At 37.8% G+C, this 27,625-nt stretch overlaps 3 protein-coding genes across 5 annotated transcripts; 1 reads left to right on the forward strand and 2 right to left on the reverse strand.

The window, feature by feature from the left end:
- The first annotated feature begins 1,256 nt into the window (after positions 1 to 1,256).
- On the forward strand, positions 1,257 to 6,186 carry lyrm5b (LYR motif containing 5b). 2 transcript variants are annotated; one of them, XM_041796639.1, is made up of 4 exons: positions 1,257 to 1,534; positions 5,139 to 5,193; positions 5,653 to 5,853; positions 5,936 to 6,186. In XM_041796639.1, exons 2-4 carry the CDS (start codon positions 5,149 to 5,151, stop codon positions 5,939 to 5,941), a joined length of 252 nt encoding a protein of 83 aa, XP_041652573.1. In that variant the 5' UTR covers positions 1,257 to 1,534; positions 5,139 to 5,148; the 3' UTR covers positions 5,942 to 6,186. The 2 variants fall into 2 exon arrangements, with proteins under 2 accessions (XP_041652573.1, XP_041652572.1); XM_041796638.1 differs by having other exon boundaries at positions 1,261 to 1,534; positions 5,653 to 6,186.
- si:ch211-59o9.10 (uncharacterized protein LOC561841 homolog) lies at positions 6,067 to 16,553 on the reverse strand. Its single transcript, XM_041796637.1, has 11 exons — positions 16,418 to 16,553; positions 15,724 to 15,934; positions 10,540 to 10,597; positions 10,015 to 10,444; positions 8,834 to 8,925; positions 8,665 to 8,745; positions 8,367 to 8,442; positions 7,907 to 7,998; positions 7,517 to 7,635; positions 7,336 to 7,435; positions 6,067 to 6,352 (listed from the first exon to the last, which is right to left on the reverse strand). Exons 2-11 carry the CDS (start codon positions 15,846 to 15,848, stop codon positions 6,281 to 6,283), a joined length of 1,245 nt encoding a protein of 414 aa, XP_041652571.1. The 5' UTR covers positions 15,849 to 15,934; positions 16,418 to 16,553; the 3' UTR covers positions 6,067 to 6,280.
- A 2,305-nt stretch (positions 16,554 to 18,858) lies between these two features.
- Positions 18,859 to 27,049, reverse strand: sycp3 (synaptonemal complex protein 3). 2 transcript variants are annotated; one of them, XM_041796364.1, is made up of 8 exons: positions 26,616 to 27,049; positions 26,433 to 26,514; positions 26,297 to 26,331; positions 22,187 to 22,304; positions 21,968 to 22,067; positions 20,432 to 20,530; positions 19,489 to 19,593; positions 18,859 to 19,271 (listed from the first exon to the last, which is right to left on the reverse strand). In XM_041796364.1, the coding sequence occupies exons 1-8, from the start codon at positions 26,740 to 26,742 to the stop codon at positions 19,218 to 19,220; spliced, it is 720 nt and encodes a 239-aa protein (XP_041652298.1). In that variant the 5' UTR covers positions 26,743 to 27,049; the 3' UTR covers positions 18,859 to 19,217. The 2 variants fall into 2 exon arrangements, with proteins under 2 accessions (XP_041652298.1, XP_041652299.1); XM_041796365.1 differs by lacking the exon at positions 18,859 to 19,271 and having other exon boundaries at positions 19,555 to 19,641.
- Between the last annotated feature and the right edge of the window lie 576 nt (positions 27,050 to 27,625).

A 27,625-nucleotide genomic window follows, 5' to 3' on the forward strand; every position in this document is an offset into this window, starting at 1 on the left:
AATAACTAAAATTGGCAAAAAAAAAAAAAAAAATAGCAAAAAGGTGGGGGAAAAGTGAAAAATGACTAAAACTGGTAAAAAAAAATTAAAACCATTTTAATATAACATTAAAGTCATTATGGCCTTTAGAAAAATGTTTTTGGGGGAGGTGGGCCTGTGGCGCCGCGTAAACTTCGTCCTTAATGGTATTTTCCTCCTTACATTACTTTTACTTTTATACTTGAAGTAGTTTTTGAAACCAGCACTTTTACACTTTTACTTGAGTTGATACTTCAACTTCTACAGAAATCTTTTTAAACCCTGGTATCTATACTTCTACCTGAGGGATGGATGTGAATATCTCTGACCTCTCTGCAGGTTATTTATTATAGGCTTACTCGGAGCAGAGTACAGCAGCGGTTTAAGGAGGAATAGATGTGAATATCTCCGACCTCTCTGCAGGTTATTTATTATAGGCTTACTCGGAGCAGAGTACAGCAGCGGTTTAAGGAGGAATAGATGTGAATATCTCTGACCTCTCTGAAGGTTATTTATTATTTTAGGGCTTACTCGGAGCAGAGTACAGCAGCGGTTTAAGGAGGGATAGATGTGAATATCTCTGACCTCTCTGAAGGTTATTTATTATTTTAGGGCTTACTCGGAGCAGAGTACAGCAGCGGTTTAAGGAGGGATGGATGTGAATATCTCTGACCTCTCTGCAGGTTATTTATTATAGGCTTACTCGGAGCAGAGTACAGCAGCGGTTTAAGGAGGAATAGATGTGAATATCTCTGACCTCTCTGAAGGTTATTTATTATTTTAGGGCTTACTCGGAGCAGAGTACAGCAGCGGTTTAAGGAGGAATAGATGTGAATATCTCCGACCTCTCTGCAGGTTATTTATTATAGGCTTACTCGGAGCAGAGTACAGCAGCGGTTTAAGGAGGAATAGATGTGAATATCTTTGACTCCTCTGAAGGTTATTTATTATAGGCTTATTCGGAGCAGAGTACAGCAGCGGTTTAAGGAGGAATAGATGTGAATATTTTTGACTCCTCTGAAGGTTATTTATTATAGGCTTATTCGGAGCAGAGTACAGCAGCGGTTCAGAATAATTATTGAATCATTCTTTGACTCTGTTCCGTCCTGAAATCATCGACTGGTCGTTTTCATGTTGCTGGCAGAAAGCCTGGACCTCCTTGTTGTGGCTTTTAGTGTTTATTTTTTACTCGGTACTCGTTTTCACGACCTAAACATGTCATTGCCGTGAAAGCAGTTGCGCGCATGCGCGGACCCGTCAGCTTCCTGTTTTGGTGGACTACCCTCTGCGTGTTCCTGCAGGTCTGAACTTTAGAGCTCACACGTCCAGGTTTGACTCTCCTTCAGCCTCCGTGTCTGTCGGAGTCTCTGTGAGCGGATTTTGATGAACTCGGCGCCACAAACAGAAGATAGCGGCACGTTTTTGTAGCTTTAAATGAAGCTAATGCTAAGTTGAGCTAGCTAACTGTTGCTGAAGTGAACTTTGTCCAGCTGCTGAGAGGAAGATCACCTTCCAGGTAAGAAAACCTCTGACTGGATATTTATCTAACACTGACACTAATGAGCCGAGGGTAAGGAGTGGGTTATCACATTTAACCTGTTTAACTGTCAAATAGGATCAAAATAAACGTAAATAAATAACCGTCAATAAACAGACTGATTTAACGCAGGAGGGGAAAAGCGGTTAAAAATCAGATAATTTAGTTTTTATTAATAAAATAAATCTTCGTATTTTAGCGCCTAAACTTTAGTCTGTTGGAACTTTTCTGGATATTTTCGTTGAACATGGGTCACTTAAGAAGAAAACAACTACGGCAGAGCAGAAGGGTCAAATGTGAGAAACGTTACTGCTCGTGTCTGCTAAATATTTATCAACTTTGTATTTCCTTTTATGTTTAAATGTTTTACATTATTTTAATCTTTACAGTACATTTACGTCTATTTAAGCTAAAAACAAACCAAACTAAACCATTCAAAGGATTTTGGCTCATCCTGAAATAGTTCATTAAAACACACCCAAGCAAAAATAACAGAATTACGGAAGCGGATTAGGGCCATTTTTGATGGAAAAAATCATTTTGGGCAAATCGAGATTCACGTGGAAACTTCTTATTACTAACAGCGGATCACAGACGCCGTTTAGAGAGAATCTCACGTTCAATCAGTAATGAGTGATTTCACATGTTCACTGATGTCAGGCAGTTTGTAGAGCAGCAGCACGTCTGGTCTTCAACCAACCCCAGAGAGCTCATGTCACGCCTCTTTTAATCTCTCTACACTGGCTTCCAGTTGCAGCTCGCATTAAATTCAAAACTCTAATCATTGCTTACAAAGCAGTAACTAAAACTGCTCCTGTTTACCTGGAGTCCCTCATCCAGGTCTACACCCCTTCTCGCCCACTACGCTCAGCCAGCGAAAGGCGCCTGGTACTTCCAGCACATCATGCTCCTAAGTCACTAGCTCGACTCTTCTCCTCTGTTGTCCCTAAATGGTGGAATGAATTACCCAACTCCATTCGATCTACAGACTCCCTGTCTACTTTCAAGAGAAGGCTAAAGACCCAGCTCTTCAGAGACCCCCAGTAGTAGAACACTTAGAGTTCTCTCCACTGCTGCCCCCAGTAGTAGATTGAGTCTCAGCCAGACTATTCTCCACTGCTGTCCCCAGTGGTTGAATGAGTTTCCCAACTAAAGTTAGCTCGCACTGTCCTGCTCTACTTCTGGGATTTCTTTGCCCAGCTCTTTGGGAATGATCCAGCACTTGGTACTTGGTAAATAGTTGTTGTGAAGTCTAATGGATGGCGATTAGTGATCCCACATTTTCCTTGATTCATTGTTGCTGTCTAATAACAAAAAAAAAACATAAAAACAAAAAAACAAAAAACAAAAACAAACAAAAAAAAAAAACCTCCACAAACAACGTATATTTTAGGTACTCTGCCTTAAACTCTACATGGCAGCACTTGCGTCCAATTGGACCTGAAGCACTTGATGGCACTTACTGATGTTGTTTCTTCTTGTCTAGATCGTTGCTTGTGTTGTTCTTGCTCTCAAATGTACGTCGCTTTGGAGAAAAGCGTCTGCTAAATGACATTGTAACATTGTAGAGACAGGTATTCTCTGCTGTTGTCTTAGATAGTCACACAGCAGGAGAGACCAGCTCTCCTCTTCCTCTCCATCCGATCACCTGTAGAGACGCACAGGTGACAGACAGCCTGGGTCATGGGAGATTGATCCCTCGTTTATTGATCTTAGACAAGTTGCTGCTAATGACAAAATGTTAGAAAAGGTAAAAAAGGGAGACTTTGTCACGTGTTTATTGGAAACTCTGGTTAGCAGTAGGGCAGGACAGTTTTGATCGTGATTTCAATTTTGGCTTCTCATGATCATAAAAACATTATAATCGAAGAAAAACGGCTAATGTGTGCTTCAGAGAGTATTTCTGGGTTGTGTTTTTGGCTGTTAGCGGTTTTTGCATGTTGCAAGTTTTGCAAATTTTACAGGAGTGCATGTAGATTGGATATTTATTTTTATTTATTGTTTTTTATTGCTATTATTTAATATTATTATTTTACTTGTTACTAATTTATTTTTGATTGTACTTTTAAGTTGTGGTTCAATAAATACTCAAATGTTGAAATCAATGAATAATCATGTTTATTAATCTTGATTTTGATATCAATCAAAATATTGTGATCCTTATTTTTGCCATGATCGTCCAGCCCTCGTTAACAGTATCGTGTCTGATACATGAAGAAAATGTTACCTGCAAAACTCCATGTACACGATGTACGTTACATTTTTGTATGGCATTTAGAAATAAAAATCCCCGTATGTTTTAATTGCTGCTTTCATGCAGCGCCTCCATGCTTCCCTTCAGATATGTCAGTAGATCTGTTTATATTCATGTTGTCTATCCCACCACAACAAACACTGATCAATAAACGAGCCATCTGTCTCCTTTCGCTCTCCCATTACCGAGGTTGAGTCTGTCACCTGTGCGTCTCTACAGGTGATCAGACGGGGGGGGCTGGTCTGACTCTCCTGCTAATGTGTGAGTATCTAATGGCGCTTTTCCACTACACAGTTCCAGCCCTACTTGACTTGACTCGGTTTGGGAACCTTTTCCACCAGCCCTAGTACCTGTTGTCGTTTTTTAAAAACGGCAGGTTCGATTCCTGTCGGGCATCGCGCTCATGACTCTTCGGTGACGACATTCTCTGACCAATCAGTGGCCGGCAGTCGGTCGACGTCACCTTTTAGTATCTGCTCAGCTCGCTAGCTCGCTTTATTCTCAACATTTCGACTTTAATCTCAACTTGCCCAAAATTATTTTTTCCATCAAAAATGGCCCTAATCTGCTTCCGTACATAATAAATTAGAAATACGTGTGACAAAAGGTTAATCATCATAACTATTTGAAGAAGAAATGAGCATGTAGAAATAATTTAATGCGGATAATAAACTAATAAAAAAATCAGAGTATAGTTTACATTTAAAATGTATATTTTAAACTTAAGTTAAAGACTTCTGGTGTCATAACTCCACATGTTAAAGATGAACATCTAATAAGTAACTGAAACATTTAAACTGCTGCAATAAAATATCAAAATTCTGCATTTAACTACAGAAACAGACTACATTCACAGGGGAAAATAATCTTTTTCTCTGAGTTATTTTCTGTCTCATTTTAATATAAACATCAGAAGCTCTCACACATGGACGTGAACATGGTCTAATCCAGCTTTATTTCTGTTTTTATTTGAAATACTGAGAGATTTTACTGAAAAAGGCCAAGGCTGATCAGTAGCAGTAAGCAGGTGAGAGCTTCAGTGTCAGCTGGGATTTTTGGGTACTGACCAGAGAACTAAAAGAAAGTCAGCTCCAACAGAAATGTATTTGTCATAAAACTAAGTTTTCTGATAAATCGATGTCAAAAAAGCAGGTAAATAACAAAATGTAATTTTTTATGAATGCAGCTCACTTCTTAGTTTATGTTTGAGGGTAAAGTGTCAGACATGGAGTCAGTCATTTAATGAATCCACTTTTTCCTCAGTATTTTCAGAAAATATTTTTGTGCTTTCTGTAAATATCTGATGTAACGTTTCCTCCGTTCCTTTAGTTCGGGGACGATGGCGAATCCTCTGAGATCTGAAGTCATCAGACTTTACAAAAATGTGAGTATGGAGGCCCAAAGTCAACCAAGAGCTACAAATTTGATTTAGGTTCTTGACAAAATAATCCTCTTATATTTGGTTAAAAAAAATCTATTTTTCTCCTGATAATGTGTCGCCTGTCGACGATCTCAACTGAACCACCAGAATATACTGGTTATAGTTAACACGTCCTCTACTCTTTAAATTTAATGGGCTACAAAACTCAGACGTGGATCAGTTTCATAAAGAGATGATGATGATGATGATGATGGACCTGTTGAGAACTGCTTTAGACCCCGTACAGGTCTGACTGTAATAACGTGACACTACAAAACTGAGCATCCAGGACTTTGGTTTTAGTTCTCAAACCAGGATTTTACAAGAATAATATGCAAGTTTACATTTCTGTTATTATGATGGCCTAAGTGAAGCAGCGCTGGATTTTAAAGTTCTCGTCGTTGATCTTGTGTTCCTCTGCAGCTCCTCTACCTGGGCCGAGAGTATCCTAAAGGTGGAGACTACTTCAGAGACCGTCTGAGAGCAGCGTTCACTAAAAACAAATCTGTGGAGGATCCTGAGAAGATAAAGGAGATGATCGCTCGAGGGGAGTACGTGGCCCGAGAGCTGGAGGCGCTTTATTACCTGAGGAAATACAGAGCCATGAAGAAACGGTACTACGAGGAGTAAACGCCACCGGAGCCATGAAGAGACGACACTAGGAGGAGAAAACACCACCAGAGCCATGAAGAAACGGTACTACGAGGAGTAAACGCCACCGGAGCCATGAAGAGACGACACTACGAGGAGAAAACGCCACCATAGAGACTCTAACATGATCAGATTCACCTCACCACCAATCAGAGCTTCATTCAGACACAAACATGAGAGGAGAAATCTTTGTTGTAATTTATTAGACTGAAAACTTGACACCAAAAAAGTCCAGCAGCTTTAAAGGTTTGATTCCTGATTTTAGTTCTGAGGAAAAACATTTAAATAATAAAAATATAAAAGTAATGACTCCAGTGGTCTTTCTTTAAACGTGAACGCCAGCCAGGCTCAGACGCCGGGATGAGAGCAGGAAGCTGTCAGCGCTCTGAGGAGGCAGATGTCAGAGGTGTGGGGGGGCGAGGGACCCGCCGTCGGCCAGGTTAGCTCTGCAGATGGGACACGTGGTGTTGTCCTGTCAGAGGAGAGAAACAGACCAGAACATCTGAGCTTCTGAGGCATTTAATAACCCTGATTCTACATGATGAATGCAGGAAAACATCCCCAGCTAACAGCAGTATAGAGAGGTTAAAACAAAGTTCAAACACTAAACGCCACACCTCAGCTGTGTAAACACAGCAGAGCTTTTCTCTCTGATTATAAACTGATAAAAAATAAAAACTGTCTCTCTTATTTGTGTCTAAACCAGTATTACTCTGCTCAACCAAACAGCTGAATTGCTGAAAAACATCTTTGAAAGAGCCACAATCTAAGAGGTGAAGAAAAAACAGCTTGAAGTACAATAATAACTTAAAGGTGGCAAAAATGGTCAAAAAGCAACAAAAATGGTTGAAAAGGAAAGAATGGGGAGGAAAAATGGTCAGAAAGTAGCAAAAAATGGGTGAGAAGTGACAAAAAATGAATTATACGTGACATAAAATGGTCCAAAATGTGGCAAGGGAACGAGTTAAAAGTCTAAAATGGGCAAAAAGCAGTCAAGAGCAAAAGGTAGCTGAAATGGGTGAAAAGTGGTGAAAAATGGGCAAAAAAAGAGGAAGCAAGTGGTATTTAATGACTACAGGTAGCTTAAAGTGGTGAAAAGGGCAAAAATGGGATAAAAGTGGCAACAGCAAGTGGCTAAAATGGGCAAAAACAAGGAAAAAGTTGGTATTTAATGACAACAGGGAGCTTAAATGGGTGAAAAATGGCAACAAAAAATAGTGAGAAAGGGCAAAAATGGGATAAAAGTGGCAAAAAATGGGTAAAAATTGAAAAAAAAAGTCAAAATGGGTAAAAAGGAGGAAGAATGTGGTATCTAATGGCAAAAGGTAGCTGAAATGGGTGAAAAGTGGAAAAATGGTGAGAAAAAAGTTTTTGGGGGGATAATATTTAAAATTAAGACATCAAAGAGGCACATGTTGAGTATCGCTGGTCTAAACATCGATCTGTTTATTTTACCTTTAACCATCGGTCTATACACTGAGTGTGGTAGTCATGGAAACACGGCAGCATCCTCAGCTTCTCCCCTTCAGTGTAGTCGCTGAAACAGATCTGACACCTGTGGATCGAGCAGACAGAGGCGCCGTTTAAATCCGGATATCGAACAAAACGAGCGGATACATCAGAGCGGCAGACTCACTGCGTGCTCCCGCCGCTGTTTGCTGATTGGTAGGATTTGGTGGGAAACCGCTGGATCTCCCTACGACTCAGCTTCTTGGACACAACGGCGCCCTGACGCTCCTCGAAGGCCAGAAGAGCCTGAAACATGAGCAGGTGTACTTATACAGATGGATCCAATGGCTCCAAAGCATAAATCCTCCAATAAGAAGCAGGGCTTTGAACTGAGCTGAGTGTAGCAGGCCTTCCTATGACGGAGGCTTTTATCTGAGAGCAGATATAATCTGAACAGTGCTCTAGTGTCATAGATACTAACAGCCGTGATGCAGGCGTGTTTACTGACTCATTAAATCCCTGACTATGCTGTTTACATGTGAGGCTGCAGGAAACTAAAGCAACTCCTCTTCCTCACCTCGTAGTCGTCTCCCTGATTGTCCTCTGAAAAATCAGGCAGCCCGTTCCGCCGTCTGCCCCGCCCACGTCTTCTGCGCTGACCAATCAGATCTGCAGAAAGGAAAAACGAACCTGCTTGTTTTTCCTCCACGTGTATTTAACTCAAGTTTTCCTTGCTTGTGGCAGAGAGAAACGCTCCAGCTGTTGGTTATTTTCACTTTAAAGAGAAGGGCATGGCAGCTTTATATTAATAAGCATTTATTCTGCAGCACCTAGGGGGCGCTGCTGCCCTCAAAGAGAGCGGTCTGGGTTCATTTCCTGCCTGTCATTCCCAGTCTTTCCTCTCCCTGATTTCCAGCTCTATCCAAACTGAATGAAAGCCCATAAACTTGATTTATCCATCAGGAGCAGCTCAGAGAACATTGGCATGAATAATCAGAGGATTTAAGCCAATCAGAGGTTTGTGTTTGAGATCTCACCTTCTTCAAAGCTGACCAGAGGAGAGACGGCGGCCAGCAGCTGGGGCATCCAGCCAGACTCCACGTACGGGTGAAACTGCACAGACCAGCAGAGATTTACCTCAGTTAGACAGAACTACATCCTGATGATTTACAAGGCATGCTGGGAGATTTCCCATCACACTCAGTTTGGAGTGACCATGTAATGCTAACCTTCCATTAAAGAACCAGGACACCCCACACCTAGAGGTGCAGGTGAGCTAGGGCTAAGTGGAAGGGGCTAGGAGGAACTGGTTCTGGACCAGAGAGTCGGTCTCACCGTGGGATGATGCTGATGATGACTATGATGAAGGTGATGGTGGTGGTGTGTGCTGTCTGCCTCCTCCTCGTCAAACTGGGCCTGAAGAAGTAGAGACCAGTCAGAGTATTTTCTCTGCGTACGCACAGGTTAGCCGTTTGTGTCTACAGGTGTAGACACTACTGTGTACCTGAAGGCTTCGAGCGAACGCCTCGTCTTCCTCCACCTGAGCAGAGCGAACCGCAGCCTCGTCATCGTCACTGATGACGATCTCCTCTGGAGCTGCAGCACAAACACAGCAGGCATCAGAACCACAGAGCCGGAGAAGCTGGAATATATCTGATGATACTGATATTAAACATTTAAGGATATTATCTGATGACACTGATATTAAACATTTAAGGATATTATCTGATGACACTGATATTAAACATTTAAGGATATTATCTGATGATACTGATATTAAACATTTAAGGATATTATCTGATGATACTGATATTAAACATTTAAGGATATTATCTGATGATACTGATATTAAACATTTAAGGATATTATCTGATGATACTGATATTAAACATTTAAGGATATTATCTGATGATACTGATATTAAACATTTAAGGATATTATCTGATGATACTGATATTAAACATTTAAGGATATTATCTGATGACACTGATATTAAACATTTAAGGATATTATCTGATGATACTGATATTAAACATTTAAGGATATTATCTGATGACACTGATATTAAACATTTAAGGATATTATCTGATGATACTGATATTAAACATTTAAGGATATTATCTGATGATACTGATATTAAACATTTAAGGATATTATCTGATGATACTGATATTAAACATTTAAGGATATTATCTGATGATACTGATATTAAACATTTAAGGATATTATCTGATGACACTGATATTAAACATTTAAGGATACTTTCTGATGATACTGATATTAAACATTTAAGGATATTATCTGATGATACTGATATTAAACATTTAAGGATATTATCTGATGACACTGATATTAAACATTTAAGGATACTATCTGATGATACTGATATTAAACATTTAAGGATATTATCTGATGACACTGATATTAAACATTTAAGGATATTATCTGATGATACTGATATTAAACATTTAAGGATATTATCTGATGATACTGATATTAAACATTTAAGGATATTATCTGATGATACTGATATTAAACATTTAAGGATATTATCTGATGATACTGATATTAAACATTTAAGGATAATATCTGATGACACTGATATTATTGAACAGATATAACGTCATACTAATAAAATCATGCATCCCCACTAGAGAGATGAAAATATCTCCGCCCTGTCCTCACCCGTTGAGTTGATTCCCTGCTCGCCGTTCAGCCACCTCCTCTCCTCAGCCGTGAGGAAGGACAGGTCGTCAGAGGTCGCTGCTGGAGGAGGCGCTGAGGAATGACTCTGAATCACCCTTTCACGGAGAGGAGAGGGACCGCTTCCTGCTGCAGAGCCCGCCATAGTCAACGCCGCCGCCCTCTCCAAAGCAGGTGCGAGGTAGGAGGAGAAGGACGAAGATGCTGACGATGAGGATGAAGAGGAAGAGGAGGATGCTGTGGACAGCGGGGGCTCATACCAGCTGCCCAGAGGAAAAGTCATCAGAGACGACGCCGTAACAAAACCGACGCCCTGCTCGCCCATCGCTGCTGCCAGACGCCTGCGTTTGGACTTGTGTGAAAACCCTCGCTCACTGCTGGTGGAACCTTCTGGAGAGCCGCCGAGAGCCGCCTGAGGACAGAGGAACACAGCCGTGAATCTGTGTAGATTTTTAAAGACACTGAGGATTACTTTAGACGGTACTGTGAACCACGGCGCTGACTTACCGCAACAAAAGGTTCATCTGTGCGGCGAGTACGCCTCCTCCGTTTACCCAGCTGAGGACTGAAACAAACAAATCCATCAGTTCAGCAACAGTTTATTCACATATCAAGAATCATCTCGCTGATTTAAGCAGAAATTTCATTGCTGAGGTGTTTCTATGTACGGCTGTAAAAATGTTTGGAACTTCTCAACAACCCACAACTTTACACAATTTAATCTCCACACAGAAATAATGAGAACTAAAGAAAACAGATTCATAGGAGAGGAAGGGCTCCATCAAACTTAGGATGGAGACAGAGAATCCTGATATGGTTTATATTGGATATATGGTATCCAATATGTCTGTGTCTGTTTGTATTTCTTTAATGGTTCTTTCTTCCAGAAATAGCTCTCTAGTGTTTCTCTCATGGCTCCATGTTACTGGTTAAAAAGAACATTTACATTCCCTCCAGAGGTCAAATTCAGGCACCTTTCAAACATTTTTCAGGTGCATTTTCAAGCTTTTCCAGCACCCTAAATATGTGCTAAATTCTATACACATACTGTACACAAATAATATAATATTTGACTGAAAATTTTAAAACTCAAAGAACAAATATCCTGTAAAAACTGAAGGACAACCACCTGATGTTCTTCAGGCAGGATAAAAAACGTTTTTTATTCTCTTTCTAACAAACTGTTCAGTCAGATAGCTCATTTTATCATGAGACGTAAACAACAGGGATGCACGATATCATCCGCCTGATATCGGTATCAGCAGATATTAGCTAGAAAGGCAAATATCAGTATTGGCAGATATCAAAATTTCCGCTGATATTTGCATCTGACATTTTGGCCATGATTTATCAGCATATATTAACTGTAAAGTTTGGCCATATATACTAATAAATTAGTGGAGTTTTAGGCTGGACCAACAGACCAGTGTAAGTTGATATCTTTTTCTGTATTTATCCTCAATCTTTGAACTTAAATGTCTGATTTAAGAAAAACTGTTTGTTTCTGTTTTCATCCTCAAATCTTAAATTATGTTCCAAGAATTTTTGGTTATGTTAAACACATTTAAATATCGGTATTGGCTAAAATGAATCTATAAATATCGGCATATCGAATATCAGCACAAATTCAATATCGTGCATCCCTAGTAAACAACGACAATTTTTGGAATTTTCAAGCACTTATTCCAAAATTCAAGCCCTTTTCAAACCAAAAACACTAAAATTCAAGCATTTTCATGGATTTCAAACATATGTCTGAACCCTGTTCCCTCATATTTACATTTCACCTGTTGCCAAAACTGCCAGGTCTTTCAAAATAAAAGCATGAATAAAAACTCAAATAGCCTAAATGAAAACACCACAAAAGCAGGCTTAATGCTGAAGTATCTGAAGTTAACTAAATAAATCAATCAATAACTTTATCTGGAGTTATAGAATCACACACAACTATGTATCAGTGATGTTTCAGTGTGGAAACAGTTCAGTCAGCTCATGTTTCTGTTCAGGCATTTATTATGGCAGCATATGTGTCCAGGCGTCAGGCTCTGACTGCATCCTCACACATTTATTTGACATGCAGACCTTGAGGAGTGAAGAGATAACATTTCAAACCCCTAACTGGGCCGACAGGAGGATGCTGGGGTGGAGGAGGGCTGAAAGCAGGAGTGCAGAGCTGGAGAGTGAGCGGAGACTCTGCAGCTTAAGAAGACTGCTGAATCAGCAGGATGGGTGTCATGAGATCTGGTTATGATGTCAGGTGTGAATCTTTAGGCTCCAGTAGAAAGCCTGAACTCGCTTCATTTCAAACATTTCTGTGAAATTAAGACTGAGCAGGAGTCTGTCTGGAATTTTCTGATAAATAAGAACAATAAACCACCCAGTACTGAGAGAATAGGACTTTTAGTTTTGTTTCTGTGGTATCAAAGCAGGAGTCAGTATTTATTTTACTAGTAGGGCTGGGTATTGTTAAGAACCTCACAATTCGATATTGATTTAAATGCTTCGATGTCAATTCAGTAAGAAGTAGAAATACACAAATAACCTGTTGACAATTTTTAAATAATTATTTTCATGCCCATGTGAACATATGTGGTAAGTCACCTCACATTTTTGAGCAGTAAAACATCTGAAAATTAATAAATTTATGCATATGGAGTACAAAACTAAAAAACAGGACAGTTCTGCATAAACACTGAAAAAGTAAAGTGCATGTAAACTTAAATTATACTTCTGTCCTCTTTGGAATTGTAATAAACCTCACATAACATGGTTATGGTTGGTTGTTGTTTGGTCAGAGCCGCCTCGGTCCATACAACGCGAATCACACGCACAGCGACCCCCACTGGCCAGGAGGTGAATCGATCCAATGCATTGTTGCAATGCATTGATTAATGGATATTTTTACCCACCCCTCTTTACTAGCTTCAAGTTTTAAAATTCTGGAATCAGACGACCTGAATAAACACTAAAGAAACAGTCATTTTACCCAGACGTTAATAAAATGTCTGGATTTTCCACACTCATCGCCCCGTCAGCGTTCTGATCGAGTTCAAAGGGTCACCTCAAAATGAAAGTGAAAGCTGATCTCTAACAGCTGTGGGAAAACACCAAGATTTCAAACTGTCACTTCCACTTTAAACATCTGAAATACAAACACATTTTATCACCTACCACAGTCCGTTATTTTCAGTTTAAATATGGATGGTTAACAGCAGTGTCTCATGAGTCAGGACGATAAAATGCTGTGTGTGTATGTAATGTTCTATCTGTAATACTAGAGTCGTCATCAGGACAGAATTCTAACCTTCAGTGTGATTCTGGTTAAACTCAAACATGATCCGTACTTTAATAGTGCTCATAGGCACCAAGTACCAGGTAAGTCTGAGCTCTTTAAAGGCTGCAGAAACCTGCTCACTGCTGCCTTTGACTAAAACACTTAAAATATATATTTAACACAACACTGTACCATAGCTCTGACTTTTTTAAACAGCTGTCTAACTGCATTTTAGCTTCTGTTTCAGCCTTGGACTGTTCTCCTTTTCTGTGTTTTTTTTTTTTTTTAATCTAAGTAACTCTGTTTTCAAATGTATTTATTTTTCCCTTTGTCCTTAGGTTCTGATGTCTTATGTGAAACGCTCTTAATCGCCTTATTGCTGAAATGTGCTTCACAAATAAACGTTTACCTAAATTCTTGTTTTTGATCTTTGAAAATTACAGACGAACTCCCACACAGCGTCGTAACTGCAGAAACATTGGGAATGCTTCAGTACAAAACTTCCTGATATTTTGATGGATTAATGACTCACCTATGAAGATGTTTTAAAAAGCAGGTGAAGTCTGCTCCAGTTCTGTACCTTTTGATACACTAATGATTAAAATATCAGAGACTGAACCATTCTGGAACCTTAAAGACTGAAGTATGGGCCAATTTTATCATCTCTGTAGTTTAACTCTTTTATTTTCTTATTTCAACAATATTATTATTTATCGCAACATTAATAAAATGTCCATTTGTTTGAGAAGAACACACTTTTTGGTTGTGAAAACTCAAATCTGATTATTTCTAGCACACTTGTTGCCTCTATTCTATCAATATGGGGTAAGATATCTATTAGAAAAATTTCAGTCCTTTTGCACACTTTAAGGTTTAAGGATGACCGGGAAACAAACTTTAGTCCTTAAAAAACAATTCAAAGTTTAAAGAATGAGGATAAAGAAAGATAAAGACCTCACCTGACATAGGTCTGTCGGTTCACACTAAAAATCCACTAATTTATTAGTATATATCAGTGATACTCAACATTACTCAACCAAAGAGCCAAATTATTGAGAAATACCCATGTTAGAGCCACAATCTAAGAGGGGAAAAGTGCAAAAACAGCTTGAAATATCACAACAATAAGTTAAAGGTGGCAAGAAATGGTCAAATAGCAGCAAAAATAGGTGAAAATGGGCAAAAATGGGGAGGAAAAGGTGGAAAATGTCAGAAAGTAGCAAATATGGGTTGAGAAGTGACAAAAAATGAGTTACAGGTAGTAAAATAGTCCAAAAGTGGCAAAAAAATGAGTGAAAGGTGACTGACAAAAATGGGCAAAAAATAGGAAACAAGTGGTATTTAATGGCAAAAGGTAGCTTAAAAGGGTGAAAAGTGGCAAAAATGGTAAAAAAGGGCAAAAAAAAGTTTTCCTTCTTTTTTTTTTAAGGTTTTCTGGGGGAATAATATTTCAAATTTAGACATAAAAGAGCCACAAATAATCACAAACAAGCAACATGTTGAGTATCACTGCTATATATGGCCAAATTTTACAGTCGGTATGTGCTGATAATCACAGCCAAAAATTACTGATAATACTGATGTAAATATCGGCAGAAATTCTGATATCTGTTGATACCGATACCAGACTGATAATATTGTGCATCCCTAATATCTATCATTACATGTGAAACCAGCATAAAGATTACAATCACAGAAATTTAGCTACAAAAATAAGATTAAAGCCAGAGTGGACTCTAAAATCAGGTGTAAAACAAGACTTTTAAAGACCTTAGAGTTATAAAGTGTGTTAAAGATTTTTCCAGGATCTGCAGGAACCATGTCTGAACACATAGAGACTGATTAAAGGTGAGCATATGAATCCTGTAGCTGTCTTACCTGGGTGTTTCAGGGACCATGTCTGAACACATAGAGACTGATTAAAGGTGAGCATATGAATCCTGTAGCTGTCTTACCTGGGTGTTTCAGGGACCATGTCTGAACACATAGAGACTGATTAAAGGTGAGCATATGAATAATGTAGCTGTCTTACCTGGGTGTTTCAGGAACCATGTCTGAACACATACAGACTGATTAAAGGTGAGCATATGAATCCTGTAGCTGTCTTACCTGGGTGTTTCAGGGACCATATCTGAACACATAGAGACTGATTAAAGGTGAGCATATGAATCCTGTAGCTGTCTTACCTGGGTGTTTCAGGAACCATGTCTGAACACATAGAGACTGATTAAAGGTGAGCATATGAATCCTGTAGCTGTCTTACCTGGGTGTTTCAGGAACCATGTCTGAACACATAGAGACTGATTAAAGGTGAGCATATGAATAATGTAGCTGTCTTACCTGGGTGTTTCAGGGACCATGTCTGAACACATAGAGACTGATTAAAGGTGAGCATATGAATCCTGTAGCTGTCTTACCTGGGTGTTTCAGGAACCATGACAGTCAGGTCTTCATACAGTACATCATCCGGGTCCAGCAGACAGCCTCGGTTCATGACTCCAGGACTGTCCGGTTCAGAGCTGCCTGTTAACGGCTCATCCATGTCCTCCACCTGGTTCTCACCTGGATCTCCTCTGTCTATCAGACCAGACTGAGACTCATAGCATGAGGATGTAGAGGAAAGTCCGTCTGAGAGAGAGAGGGAGGGGGTTAGGGGAATTCAGAGGCAGGAACAGGAACCAAACATGACCAGGGGAGGCAGAGAAAAGCAAATAAAACATGTGTTTACACAGTATAATTATAAATGGACATTAACGGGTCTGATAAGGGTAAAATAAATATGTAAAGAGAGCTTTAAGAGGAACATATCACTGAATAAATGAAGTGAAAGTAAAGCCCATGTACAAGCTATAAAATCTGACCTTTGATTATATAAATCCAGATTAAAGCTAATGAAACAGAGGAGTGTTAATCCAACATTTCAGACTCAGTCTCAGTCAGACTGGCTACTAGAGGAATCAGTAAACACATTCATTCTGTTAGCTGTTAGCATAGGGAGCTACTAAAGTAGCTGCAGTTAACCAAACACGACGATTATCAGAGTAAAATTCAACTAACATTTACGATCAATAAAGACAGTGAGATTATAAACTACATTAAAGCTTACTTTACCTCAGTATTATACAGTTTTTTCGGTCTGATCGTAGATGATCTCTGAAACTCAGCGGCTCTCTCTCAAACTTCCTTTCTTCTTTGGGTTTCATTAACGGGAGGTACATCAGCTGAAGGCGCATGAGCGCCCCCTGTCGGACTGAGCGTAGAGCAGTAGAAAGCTGAAGGCGCATGAGCGCCCCCTGTCGGACTGAGCGTAGAGCAGTAGAAAGCTGAAGGCGCATGAGCGCCCCCTGTCGGACTGAGCGTAGAGCAGTAGACCTCCTGGTGACGCAAGCTTAATAATTACATTAACTATAGTTAAACAACTACAGTTCAGAAAAATGACTGAATAAAATGAAACGGTGCTTAGGAGGAGGAGGGGCCACTGTTGTTTGTGTGTGCTGGGAGGGAGGGGGGTTGGAAAGGGGGGGTCAGACAGTTTCAGAAAGAAAATAACCCACATTTTCAGAAATGTAGAATTCTAACTGTGTTGGTCCAGAGCAGCGATACTCACCGTGGCCCTTTGTGATTATTTCTGGCTGTTTTATGTCTTAATGTTAAATATTATTCCCCCAGAAAACCTTTAAAAAGGAAATCTTTTAAACCTTTTTCACAGTTATCTGCCACTTTTCTCCCATTAAAGCTACCTTTGATATTAAATACCATGTTTTTCTTACTTCGTTGCTCATTTTTGCCACTTTTCTCTGTTTTTTGCCACTTTTGGCACATTTAAACTACCCTTTGTCACAAGATACCACATTTTTTGTTTTTCTACCCATTTTTGCCACTTTAATCCCATTTTTGCCCTTTTTCACATTTTTTTTGGCCCATTTAATCTAGCTTTGCCAATAAATACCACTTTTTCTTACTTTTTGGCCATTTTTGCCACTTTTCTCTATTATTTGCCACTTTTCGCCCATTTAAGCTCCCTTTTGACATTAAATGCCCCATTTTTTTGCTATTTTTCCCCCATTTTTGCCACTTTATCCCATTTTTGCCCATTTTCACTTTTTCTTTGCCCATTTAAGCATCCTTTTGTCATTAAATACCTCCTTTTTTGCCCATTTTTGCTGTATTTTCTGCCCATTTAAGCTACCTATTGTAATTAAATACCACTTTATTCTGACATTATTTGCCTGTTTTGCCACTTTTCACCCATTTAAGTTGCCTTTTATCATTACATACCTTTCTTTTCTTACTTTTTTGCCCATTTTTGACACTTCTTTTTGCCACTTTTCAAGCATTTAAGCTACCCTTTGCCACAAAATACCACTTTTTCCTATTTTTTCTACCCATTTTTATCCCATTTTTTGCCCAATTAAGCTACCTTTCATCATTAAATACCACTTTTTCATTTAACTTTTTTGCTCATTTTGCCACTTTTCCCTATTACTTGCCAGTTTTTGCCCCTTTAAGCTACCTTTTGATGTAACATTTCCCCCCCATTTTTTTTTTTACTATTTTTTGCCTATTTTTGCAACTTTTATCCCATTTTGGCCTTTTTCACAATTTTCTGCCAATTTCCCTCATTAAAGCTATCTTTTGCGATTAAATACCACATTTTTTCCTATTTATAACATTTTTTGCCCATTTGAGCTACATTTAGTGCTTAAATATCATTTGTTTCCTATTTTTTGCCCATTTTTGCCACTCTTGACTACTTTTTTGCCAATTTTAGTCACTTGTCACTCATTTTTTTGCCATATTTTTGCCAATTTTGAACCATTTTTTGCCACCTGTAACCCATTTCAGTCACTCTACTTTCTGACCCCTTTTCCACTTTCTTTCCTCATTTTTGCCACCTTAAACTTATTTTTAACACTACTTCAAGCTGTTTTTGCCCCTTTCCCACTTAGATTGTGGCTCTTGCAAAGATATTTTTCAACAGTTTGGCTCTTTGGTTGAGTGACTCTGGTTTACACCTACCCTCTTTGTAAAGTGTCTTGAGATAACTGCCTACATACAAAAATGATGGGTGGGATCTCAGAAGTCTGACTAATCCCCGAATTGTCTTGAACAGAAAATATGACTTTTGCCCTCTGAAATCCTCCGCCCCCACCCCAGAATTGAAAAAAGAAACAGTGGCCCTAATCCTCTTGTTAAAAAAGGACAGAAAAACAGTTAAACTTCAAATTTTAATGATCCTCTATTGTTTCCCTGTAATTAAATTCAGAAAGTTGTAGTCTAAATTAACATAATTTAAAATATATAAATCAAAAATAAAAATTCCAGTGCTTCATCTGAATATTTTAAAAGACCAGTTAAAGAAGACTTTCTTACACAGAAAGTTGAAGGAGCCATTCACTGAGCATTAAAATCTGATGTTTCTATTACAAATTAAAGAAGCGACCCCCTGATAACTGCATGGATAAAACAAACAATAAATCCATTAACAGTGAATTCAGCCACAGAGCCAGGCTTTAGAAAAGGATTTGTTTATTCAAACTTAAATCGTCTCACATGGAAAAGTTATTCCATAAGTTTAGAAATCTACAAGTGATTTTTTTATCTTGTGTTTTGAGTAAAACAATCCAAACAAAGCTCGGGAAACAAAGGCATCTCTGGATTATTTTAACTGTTTAAAGTCTCCAAGCATTTCCTCTTTGTCTAACTGTGACTGCTACACAACAACAACCAGCAATCATCTGTTTATCTGACAAACCAGTAAAAATCTTCTTAAATCATAAACTCTGGTGATGCACAACAAAGCCAGCTCTAAAAACGTCACACCATGTAACCATGACAACGCTGCAGCGTTACAACAAAGGAACATGTTAATTACCCAGAATGCATCCTTGGATTGGAACAAAGCTCTTCACTAGAAGAGCATGGACTGCAGAGACTTACGGACCGTGGCCATCTCCTGCTGTTGCTGTGGAAACAAGGAAGTGTAACTGATTTATCAATCTCAGCACAGGAGCACAGCGGCAAAGTTTGGAGAGAAATGAAGCGTTAGCGTTTACATAAATTTCAATGAAAGCCAAAGGAGAAAAAGCCTTTTAGCCACAGCAGCTCCAGAATGAGAGTCAGTGTTTCTGCTTTCTGTCTCACACTGGTAAAATAGTTAAATATATTACATTTGAACTCACCGTGTCCATGAGGATCTTCTTCTGCAGGGTGGCCATCTCCTTTTTCAGCTCTTGTTGCGCCCCCAGCATGAAGCTATCGTGGTTCTTCTCCATGTCCTCCATGTTCTAGAGCAGGAAAGGACAGCTCTGGTTACTGACGGGGCCAAATTTCTCCTAATTTCACAAGAAGAACTACTTAGAATTAACACATGGAGACCATCTAGAGCTGTCACAATTTATCATACTGACATTTATATTTTTCAAACTCAAAAGAAATAAGCGGTCAGCTAAAAAAGGAATTTAAGCCAATTTAAACTACTTTTTCAAAGACATTAACCCAATACTTATTTAATTTCAGCATATTTTATTTACATGCTTATGGTTCTCATACGCTGCATATAAAAGATTGTTTCAGCAAAATGCAGCCAATTTTATCTCTGATTTCTTGATCTTCACATATACCAGAAAATAAAAGATAATTATAGAGATGTTTCTATTGTTCATGGCAGATTTTGTCACATTCACCATTTCTGGACATTTTAAACTGACTTGTAGGCTGAGTAAAAACACTGTTCTTAAGGAAATACAAAATAGTTTGGATATCATGTGTTTCATTGACAGCCTTTCCCATCTGGATTTTGTATCTGTTCACTGAACATCTGCAGTTTAAAGCTGTTTAACTGCATTTTTACATCTAATCATTTCATTAAGAGTTCACGTTTGGTAATTTCATCCAATAATTTTTCTAACCTAAACATTACCAAACACACCAGAATCATAACCTCCCAGAGTAAACCACTGAAACCAAAAAGCTTTTCTTCATGTGTCACTGCTGTTTGCATTTTTCTGAACTGGTATTTGCACAATTTTCTGCATTGTTATTGTCTCTGCAGGCACTGACGAGTTATTTCAAGAGGAAATCAAGTGCCATGGAGCAATGTGAGTGAGCTTGTCAAAGCCTCACCTTAACAAACTGCTCGTACAGCTGTCTGACAGTCTTCAGCTTCTGGGCCTGGACCACTCGAGCCTGCTGCAGGAGCTTCTGCTGCTGTCTGAACAGATTCTACAAAAAGAAAATACAGATGATAAAAGTCCTTCATTTCTTTAAATTCAGAATCGTTAACTAAACCAAGTGAAAGCAAAGCTTTTAAGGTGTATTTCTGTCGCCAATATCAGGTTCTGATTCACCAGTCTTACTACTGACAAAATTTTACTCTTGATTTGCCACTTTTATGCCACAAATAACATGTTTTATGCTGTTTTAATGTGACAAGACTCCAATCTTCTTTCAGTAAAACACAACAAGACAAATTCCTCTTGAGCAGTGGTTCCTGACCTTCCCTGCTGGGCCCCCTTTAATAGGCAATAATATTTTAAGGCCCTCCTTTTCTCAGTACAGAAACCCATGAAAATATGTATTGATATTCACAGAAAATGATTGTATATTCGTCATTAGCCCTAAATTTACACTGACAGATTCTGAATTTGGGTCTAACCTGAGGGCCTACCAGGGTCAATATTTAACCATAGACTGTCAACCTAAATGATTTTGTGATTTAAAGATCAACATGATAGGTTAAAAACTTAAAATCTGAGATAAGTTTTAAAGGTAAAAACATGACTATTAAAGTCAAAATAATGTTTTCAAAAGGCAAAATATGAGACAGAATACTGAAACCATGAATTTTAACTGTCAAAAAATGAAATAAAACTCAAAATCACAAGTTTTAAAGGTCAAAATATGAAATAAAATTTAAAAAACATGGGTTCAAAAGGTAAGAAATTAAATAAAAATTCAAATTCATGAGTTTTTACATGAGTTTTAAGTGAAAGGTGGCAAAATGGTCAAAAAGCAGCAAGAAAGTGGCTAAAAATGAGGGGATCAGTGGCAAAATAGGCATACGGTGGAGAAAACTGGGTGAAAATCGCAAAAATGGGTGCAGTCACAAAAAATTGAGTTACAGGTGGTCAAAAAGCTGCAAGAAATGAGTGCGAAATGACTAAAATTGGCAAAAAAGCTGTGAAAAGGTAGGAAATGGGGAAAATTGGCAATTAATGGCAAAAGGTAGCTTAAATGGGCAAAAAAGTGCAAAGAAGCAGGATAAAAGTGGCTAAAACTGATGAAAAATGGCAAAAAATTGGATAAAAGTGGCAATAATGGTTGAAAAGTTGCTACAAGTGGTAAAAATGGGCTAAAAGCAGCAAAAAAGGTGGCAAAAAATGTAAAAAGGGGACAAAAATTGCAAATTATGGCAATGAAAATAGACAGAGAGAAAAAAAAAGTTGACGATTAAGTTTGACCATTAAAATCTACTATGTAAGTGTGGGAAACAAACTGATTAATGTGATTTTGATGTAACTTTTGAGGTAAAAGTTTCCTTTTAAAAGGTTTCTGGGGAGTAATATTTCAAACCAAGACATAAAGAGCCACAAATCATCACAAAAGAGCCACACGTTGAGTATCACTGCTGTAACCAATCAAACGAGGAAGTAAACAAACATTGAGCTTCTCTTCCTGCTCTTCAGCTCGCTGGGCTTCGGTCTCCCACTGCTGCAGCGCCGTGGAAACATGCTGGGAGTACTGCTGGGTCATCTTCTGCCTAAACATGCACAAACACAGTGTAGTTTTAAGATGATATCAAATCAGCTTCTTCAGTCAATGGAGGCTGACTGTGAGTATCACAGAGTTCCTGCAGAAACAGGAAGGAGAATGTCAGACCTCTGTGCGTGGTAAGTGCTCCACAGCTGCTCCAGTTTGTGTTGGCTTCCCTTCATGTAGTTCTTCGTCAGCGTCTCCAGGCGTTTCTTCTTGGCCTGCATCACTTTACTGATGTCAGCTGGAGGCAAAAAAACAACACAGCACCACAGACATTTCTCACATTACTATTACAGAGGTGTTAAAATAACAATATCATTTATTCTAATCAGACCAAATAATGGGACTGAAACCAGCAGCCATTCCAGTTTAACAGCAACACTAACAGTCCAACAAGCACTGGCAGTGATGCTCGGCAAACTTTTGCTGATTTAAACACTAAAACAGGAACGAACAGCCGACTTCACAACAGATCCACACAAAAATGTGAAATCACAGTCAATGTGTGAGTAAATATCATTTTTATATTCAATTAATCTGATAATAAAAATGTCTTAAAAGATGTTTCATAAAACATAACTTCAAACTTACAACTTAAACTATAATCTAGTTGAATATCTGATATCAAAACTTTGCTTAACTGAGGATGAATTCCTTTAAAAACCAGCACTGTTGGTAGCTAGCCAATGTCAGAATTCATTCCCCATTTTTTGCCTTTTTCCCCATTTAAGCTGCCTTTTGCCATTACATACCACTTGTTTTCTATTTTTTTGCCCATTTTTGCTACTTGTGACTGCTTTTTGCCCATTTTAGTCACTTTTCACAAATTTTTTTGCCACTTTTGGACCATTTTTTGCTACTTGCTGACCATTTTCCATGTGTCCTCCCAATTTTCACCCCTTTTCACACATTTTCGCGGCTTTTTGACCATTTTTGCCACCTTTATCTTATTTTAATTGCTACTTCATGGCGTTTTTACCACTTTTCACCATAGATTGTGGCTCTTGCAAAGGTACTTTTCAACAATTTGGCTCTTTGGTTAAGCAGGGTTGAGTAACATGAGTGTAGAGCATAAACCATCTACTGCAAAAAATTGTATCTGGTGTTCTGACACATTTAAGGTTAAAGAAATGCTCCACTGTCTGCGATCAGAATATTGCAGCAGGCCATATTACGATTTTATCTAATTTGCAATTAATTGCCCAGCCCTGGTTCCAACCATCATTATAACTATAATCTAGATATTTTTTCAAATTAATTAAACCTGTCCATTTATATATATCTATAGATAGTTTTAATTATATTTTTGGGGCTTTTTTGCTTTTATTTAGATAGGATAGCTGAAGAGAGGCAGGAAGTATGAGGATAGAGACCGGGGAATCTATCCCTCAAACAGAGCCTCTCTATATGGGCCCCTATTCTACCCCTGCACTAAACCTGTCCATTCATTTCTTATCATAACTAGTAATCAAATACCATAATTAATCATTTTACCGTCAGATACTGGTACACCCTTAGCAGGCACTGTCCCATTTCTGAGAAGCTGTTGTTTCTGCTAAAATTACACATCCAATCAGCTACTTCCACCTTCTGAGAAAGAATAAATTCACAACATTTCTACTTGATTCTATTTGTCTGTTTCGTTTATATCCTCCTAAGACCTGAGCTTTTATTTGGAATGCATTTTTAGTTTCACCCATTTCTGATTTATCAGTCAGATGATCTGAATAGTATTAAGTCTTGTCTTTAAACGGGAAGGTTTTTACCAAAAAATTATGTCTGCAAATGAAGGCAACAGGCTTACCTTACAGTGTAACACCCAAATCAAAGAAATTTTGACAGAAAGTTCTGGAAATCCCAGGAAAAAAATCCCTTCAAAATAATGAGAGATTCCCAAAAAATAAAAAATATCCCCTAAATCACCAGAAATTTCAGTAAAATTTAAAAATTATTTCAAAATTCCCCCAAATCTCCTTGAATATTCCTCAAATGTTTCAGTTAACTTTTCTGAAAGGGCCTAAAGATTTCAATAAAGTTACATAAAGAAAATTACTGAAAAAATCTAGAAAATCATCCAAAAATTTCGAATCAAATTAACAGAAATTTACAAATAAATTCCACCCACATCTCCAAGGAAAAAATCCAAACATAATCCAAGCAAATTCCCTAAAAGTTCAATAAAAATTCAAGAAAATTTCAAAGAATATCCCCTCCACACATTTCCGATCAAATCCTCCAGATTTTCCAATAAATTCCTTAAATTCCCACAAAAGTATCCAAAATGAATTCTCCAGATATTCCAAGCAAATAACTTTAAACTTTCATGAAAATTCTGGACAAATACCACTAAAGTTCTAGTAGCAGAAATTGTTAGTTGTTGTAGGAAAGTCAAAATGCAATGATGTCCTCTACTGTGCACGCAGGGTCTCAGGAGGATATTGTCTCATCAAAAGAAGATTGTGGTTTTTGCTGTTCTAGACAGTCCAGAATAAACTCCTACACCAGGGGTGTCAGACTCAGTCACAGCAGGGGCCGGATTCTGAACCTGAATCTAACCTGAGGGCCTACCAGGGTCGATATTTAACCATAAAATGTTAACCTTGTTTTCACCAGAAATGAATTATTGAGGTAAAAAACTTGGCTCCGATGATAAATGACTTTGCGATTAAAAGGTGAACATAATAAGTTAAAAACTTAAAATCTGATAAAAGTCAAACTTATAAGTTTAAAAGGTAAAAACATGACATTTAAAATAAAAATAATGTTTTTAAAAGGAAAAATGTGAGATAAATTACTTACACCATGAACTTTAAAAGTCAAAAACTGAGATAAAATTCAAATCATGATTTTAAACAGTCAAAATATGAGGTAAACATTGAAATCGCAAGTTTCAAATGTCAAAATGTGAAATCAAATAAAAAATCATGAGTTTTTAAGGTAAACAATGAAATAAAAGTTAAAGTTAGGAGTTGAAAAAAGTCAATACGTGAGATAAAAGTCAAAACCATGACTTTAAAGGGTCAAAATAGGATCCAAAATTTCAAATTATGAATCTAAAAGGTAAAAATGTGAGATAGAAAGTCAACAATGTGAGATGTAAAGGTTAAATATGAAATAAAAAGTCAAACCATAACTTATGGTCATAACTGTGAGATACAAGATTAAAAATACAGCGAAAAAACGAATTTCTTACCAACTTTTTTCAAATTATTTCTACTGTTTACTTTTTCTAATTGTTATGACTTAAAGAGGATATTATAAATCATCAAGGTTAAGTTTACATTTTTATACTGGAGGAAATCTGCAGACCTCATACTGGTGCACCAGTTCTAATAAAAATATAATATGATCTGGTGGGCCGGGTATAACTGCACCACGGGCTGGATTTGGCCCCCGGGCCTTTAGTTTGACACCCCTGTCCTACATCCGTTGGAAATGCAGTCAGTGAAATGCTTAAAAACATTTAAAACACCCAAGACAAACTTTTGTATAACTCTGTTAGCTTGTCTCTGTGTTTGATGCTTTGACGTTGTGATTTACTTCTGTAAAGTTCCTCCATTTTGATCGTTTGCCTGTTTTATTACTTTGTGGAGCACTTTGTAACAGTGTTCAAAAAACCTGTATAAATAAAGTTTAAATTGCACTGACATATTCTACATCAACTTTTGCTGGTCTACAGAACTGTGAACATTATTTTATTCATATTAACCCTTTAAAGCCGGAACACATAAATTATAATCAGAAAATTCTCATTTTTTGTAACTGAAATGTTTATTTCACTTTCTACTGAAATCCAAAAAAATCCAAATTTCCATCACATTCAACACATGTATTTTTTGTATCTCATTTGACACATTAGGTGTTTTTGGTAACTGATAATCCACTTGAGGGCATTTTTATCATTTATTAGATTGAATTCCGATTTTTTTTCAGTAATTTATGATCATATTGATTAGATAGAGGTACCATAAAAATATGTATCAAATATGATACAACAGGCTTTAAGGGGTTAACCCTTTATTTGGCTTATTAATGGCTGATAATACTTTCAGTCTGCAGTATGAGTTTCCCAAATGTGCCTCTCAAATGAAGCTTAACTGATTATGACTTTGATTAAATACATTTCCAGCAAAAACAAGACTTTGAAACGTGCAGAATTATCAAAGACTAGCTTTAAATAACACTTTCTTCCATTAGTAGCTTCTGTAGTAGTAGTATTAGTAGTACCCATACCTCCAAACCTCTCCAACATGGACTGAACCTCATTTCTGTAATAGTGTGGAGAGAAAGCATTGCTATGAGATAATTATTACATAGAAAGATAGTCAAGCTATTATTATATACGTGATAGAACATAAAGATACCATACCCTACTGCACATGCAGCTCCTTCATCTTCAAGGTCCACCGAAGGTCTCTTTTTGCCTGTCTTTTCCACTATTGGAGTTTCATCTAGTAAAATACAGAAATATTTTAGATATTGTGGGTTTTTGTGAGTACTGGGCAGCTTTAACAGGTGAATAGCAGTCATCAGTAGTGACAGCTTCCCATACCTGCTCTTGCTTCATCCTCTGAGCCACTCAGCTCTTTCTTTTCATCTTCTCCAACAAAATCAAACACTTTATTGTCTGATTTTTCCTCAGGGTGTTTCTTCTTCATTAGTTTTCTTCCTGTTGCCATTTCCCAGTAGATTCTCTCAGTAAAAATCAAACTGATGGCCGGTAGCTTGATCAATTCAGTCCACACACAACGCAGCTAATGCTAGCCGGCTAACTGCTAACTTGGCTGTCTTCTTCTTTGTTTGAAAATAAAAAGTACAAACGCTAAATAATTCGATAGTGTACGAGTTTAGCTCGTATTTGTAGTTAATTTTAAAACTAAAAGGGATGGCCACTTCGGTCTCTTTCCGAAAAATGGCTGTAACAGCAAGTCAGCACAAATTTTATTAAAGTTGTGGAGCTAACCGAGCTAACGCTAGCGCCCAGGGTCCGCCAGGATTCCCGCCAAAAGTCAACAAAGGACTTTAAAGGGCCATACCAAAATATACCAGATCCTACAGGGATTACAGGACAGAAGAGTTTATTTAGATTAGAGCAGGGCTTTTCAAAGTGAGAGTGAGCCTCCCCTCAGAAGAACTGATCCATTCAATGGACCCCCACCCACAAAAAGGATTGTAATCAAAAAAATTAAACAACAGCATTTCAAACATTTATGTCTGATTTTTAAACATTTTTAACATTAATATATTTTGGATATTTTGTTTTGCAAACGTCCTTAAACATCCGTCTTTCCCTCTTATTCAGTTATAATGCTATTAAATACCCAATTTACATATTTTTTGGGCCATTTTATAACTTTTTTGTTTCCCTTTTTCCCAATTTTTGCCTCTTCTTTTGCCATTTTTGCCCTTTTTCACTTTTTTTGCCATTCTTTGCCCATTTAAACTACTCTTTGCCATCACATACCACTTGTTTCCTATTTTTTTTTATTTTTATTATTATTTTTTTTTTTGCCATTTTTGCCACTCTTTACTGCTTTTTGCCCAGTTAAGTCACTTTCCACT

The sequence above is a fragment of the Cheilinus undulatus genome, linkage group 9, assembly GCF_018320785.1.
Source record: "Cheilinus undulatus linkage group 9, ASM1832078v1, whole genome shotgun sequence".
NCBI classification, from domain to species: Eukaryota; Metazoa; Chordata; class Actinopteri; order Labriformes; family Labridae; genus Cheilinus; species Cheilinus undulatus.

Excerpts from the sequence above, each read along its gene's own strand:
- lyrm5b (XM_041796639.1), top strand. The coding sequence starts at position 5,149 with ATGGCGAATCCTCTGAGATCTGAAGTCATCAGACTTTACAAAAAT. Across the intron at positions 5,194-5,652 it reads TCATCAGACTTTACAAAAAT|CTCCTCTACCTGGGCCGAGA; the intron begins GTGAGTATGGAG and ends GTTCCTCTGCAG.
- si:ch211-59o9.10 (XM_041796637.1), bottom strand. The coding sequence starts at position 15,848 with ATGGATGAGCCGTTAACAGGCAGCTCTGAACCGGACAGTCCTGGAGTC. Across the intron at positions 8,746-8,833 it reads CGTTCGCTCGAAGCCTTCAG|GCCCAGTTTGACGAGGAGGA; the intron begins GTACACAGTAGT and ends CTACTTCTTCAG. Across the intron at positions 8,443-8,664 it reads ATCATCAGCATCATCCCACG|TTTCACCCGTACGTGGAGTC; the intron begins GTGAGACCGACT and ends TGGTCTGTGCAG.
- sycp3 (XM_041796364.1), bottom strand. The coding sequence starts at position 26,742 with ATGGCAACAGGAAGAAAACTAATGAAGAAGAAACACCCTGAGGAAAAA. Across the intron at positions 19,594-20,431 it reads TGTACGAGCAGTTTGTTAAG|AACATGGAGGACATGGAGAA; the intron begins GTGAGGCTTTGA and ends TTCCTGCTCTAG. Across the intron at positions 19,272-19,488 it reads AGAAGATCCTCATGGACACG|CAACAGCAGGAGATGGCCAC; the intron begins GTGAGTTCAAAT and ends TTGTTTCCACAG.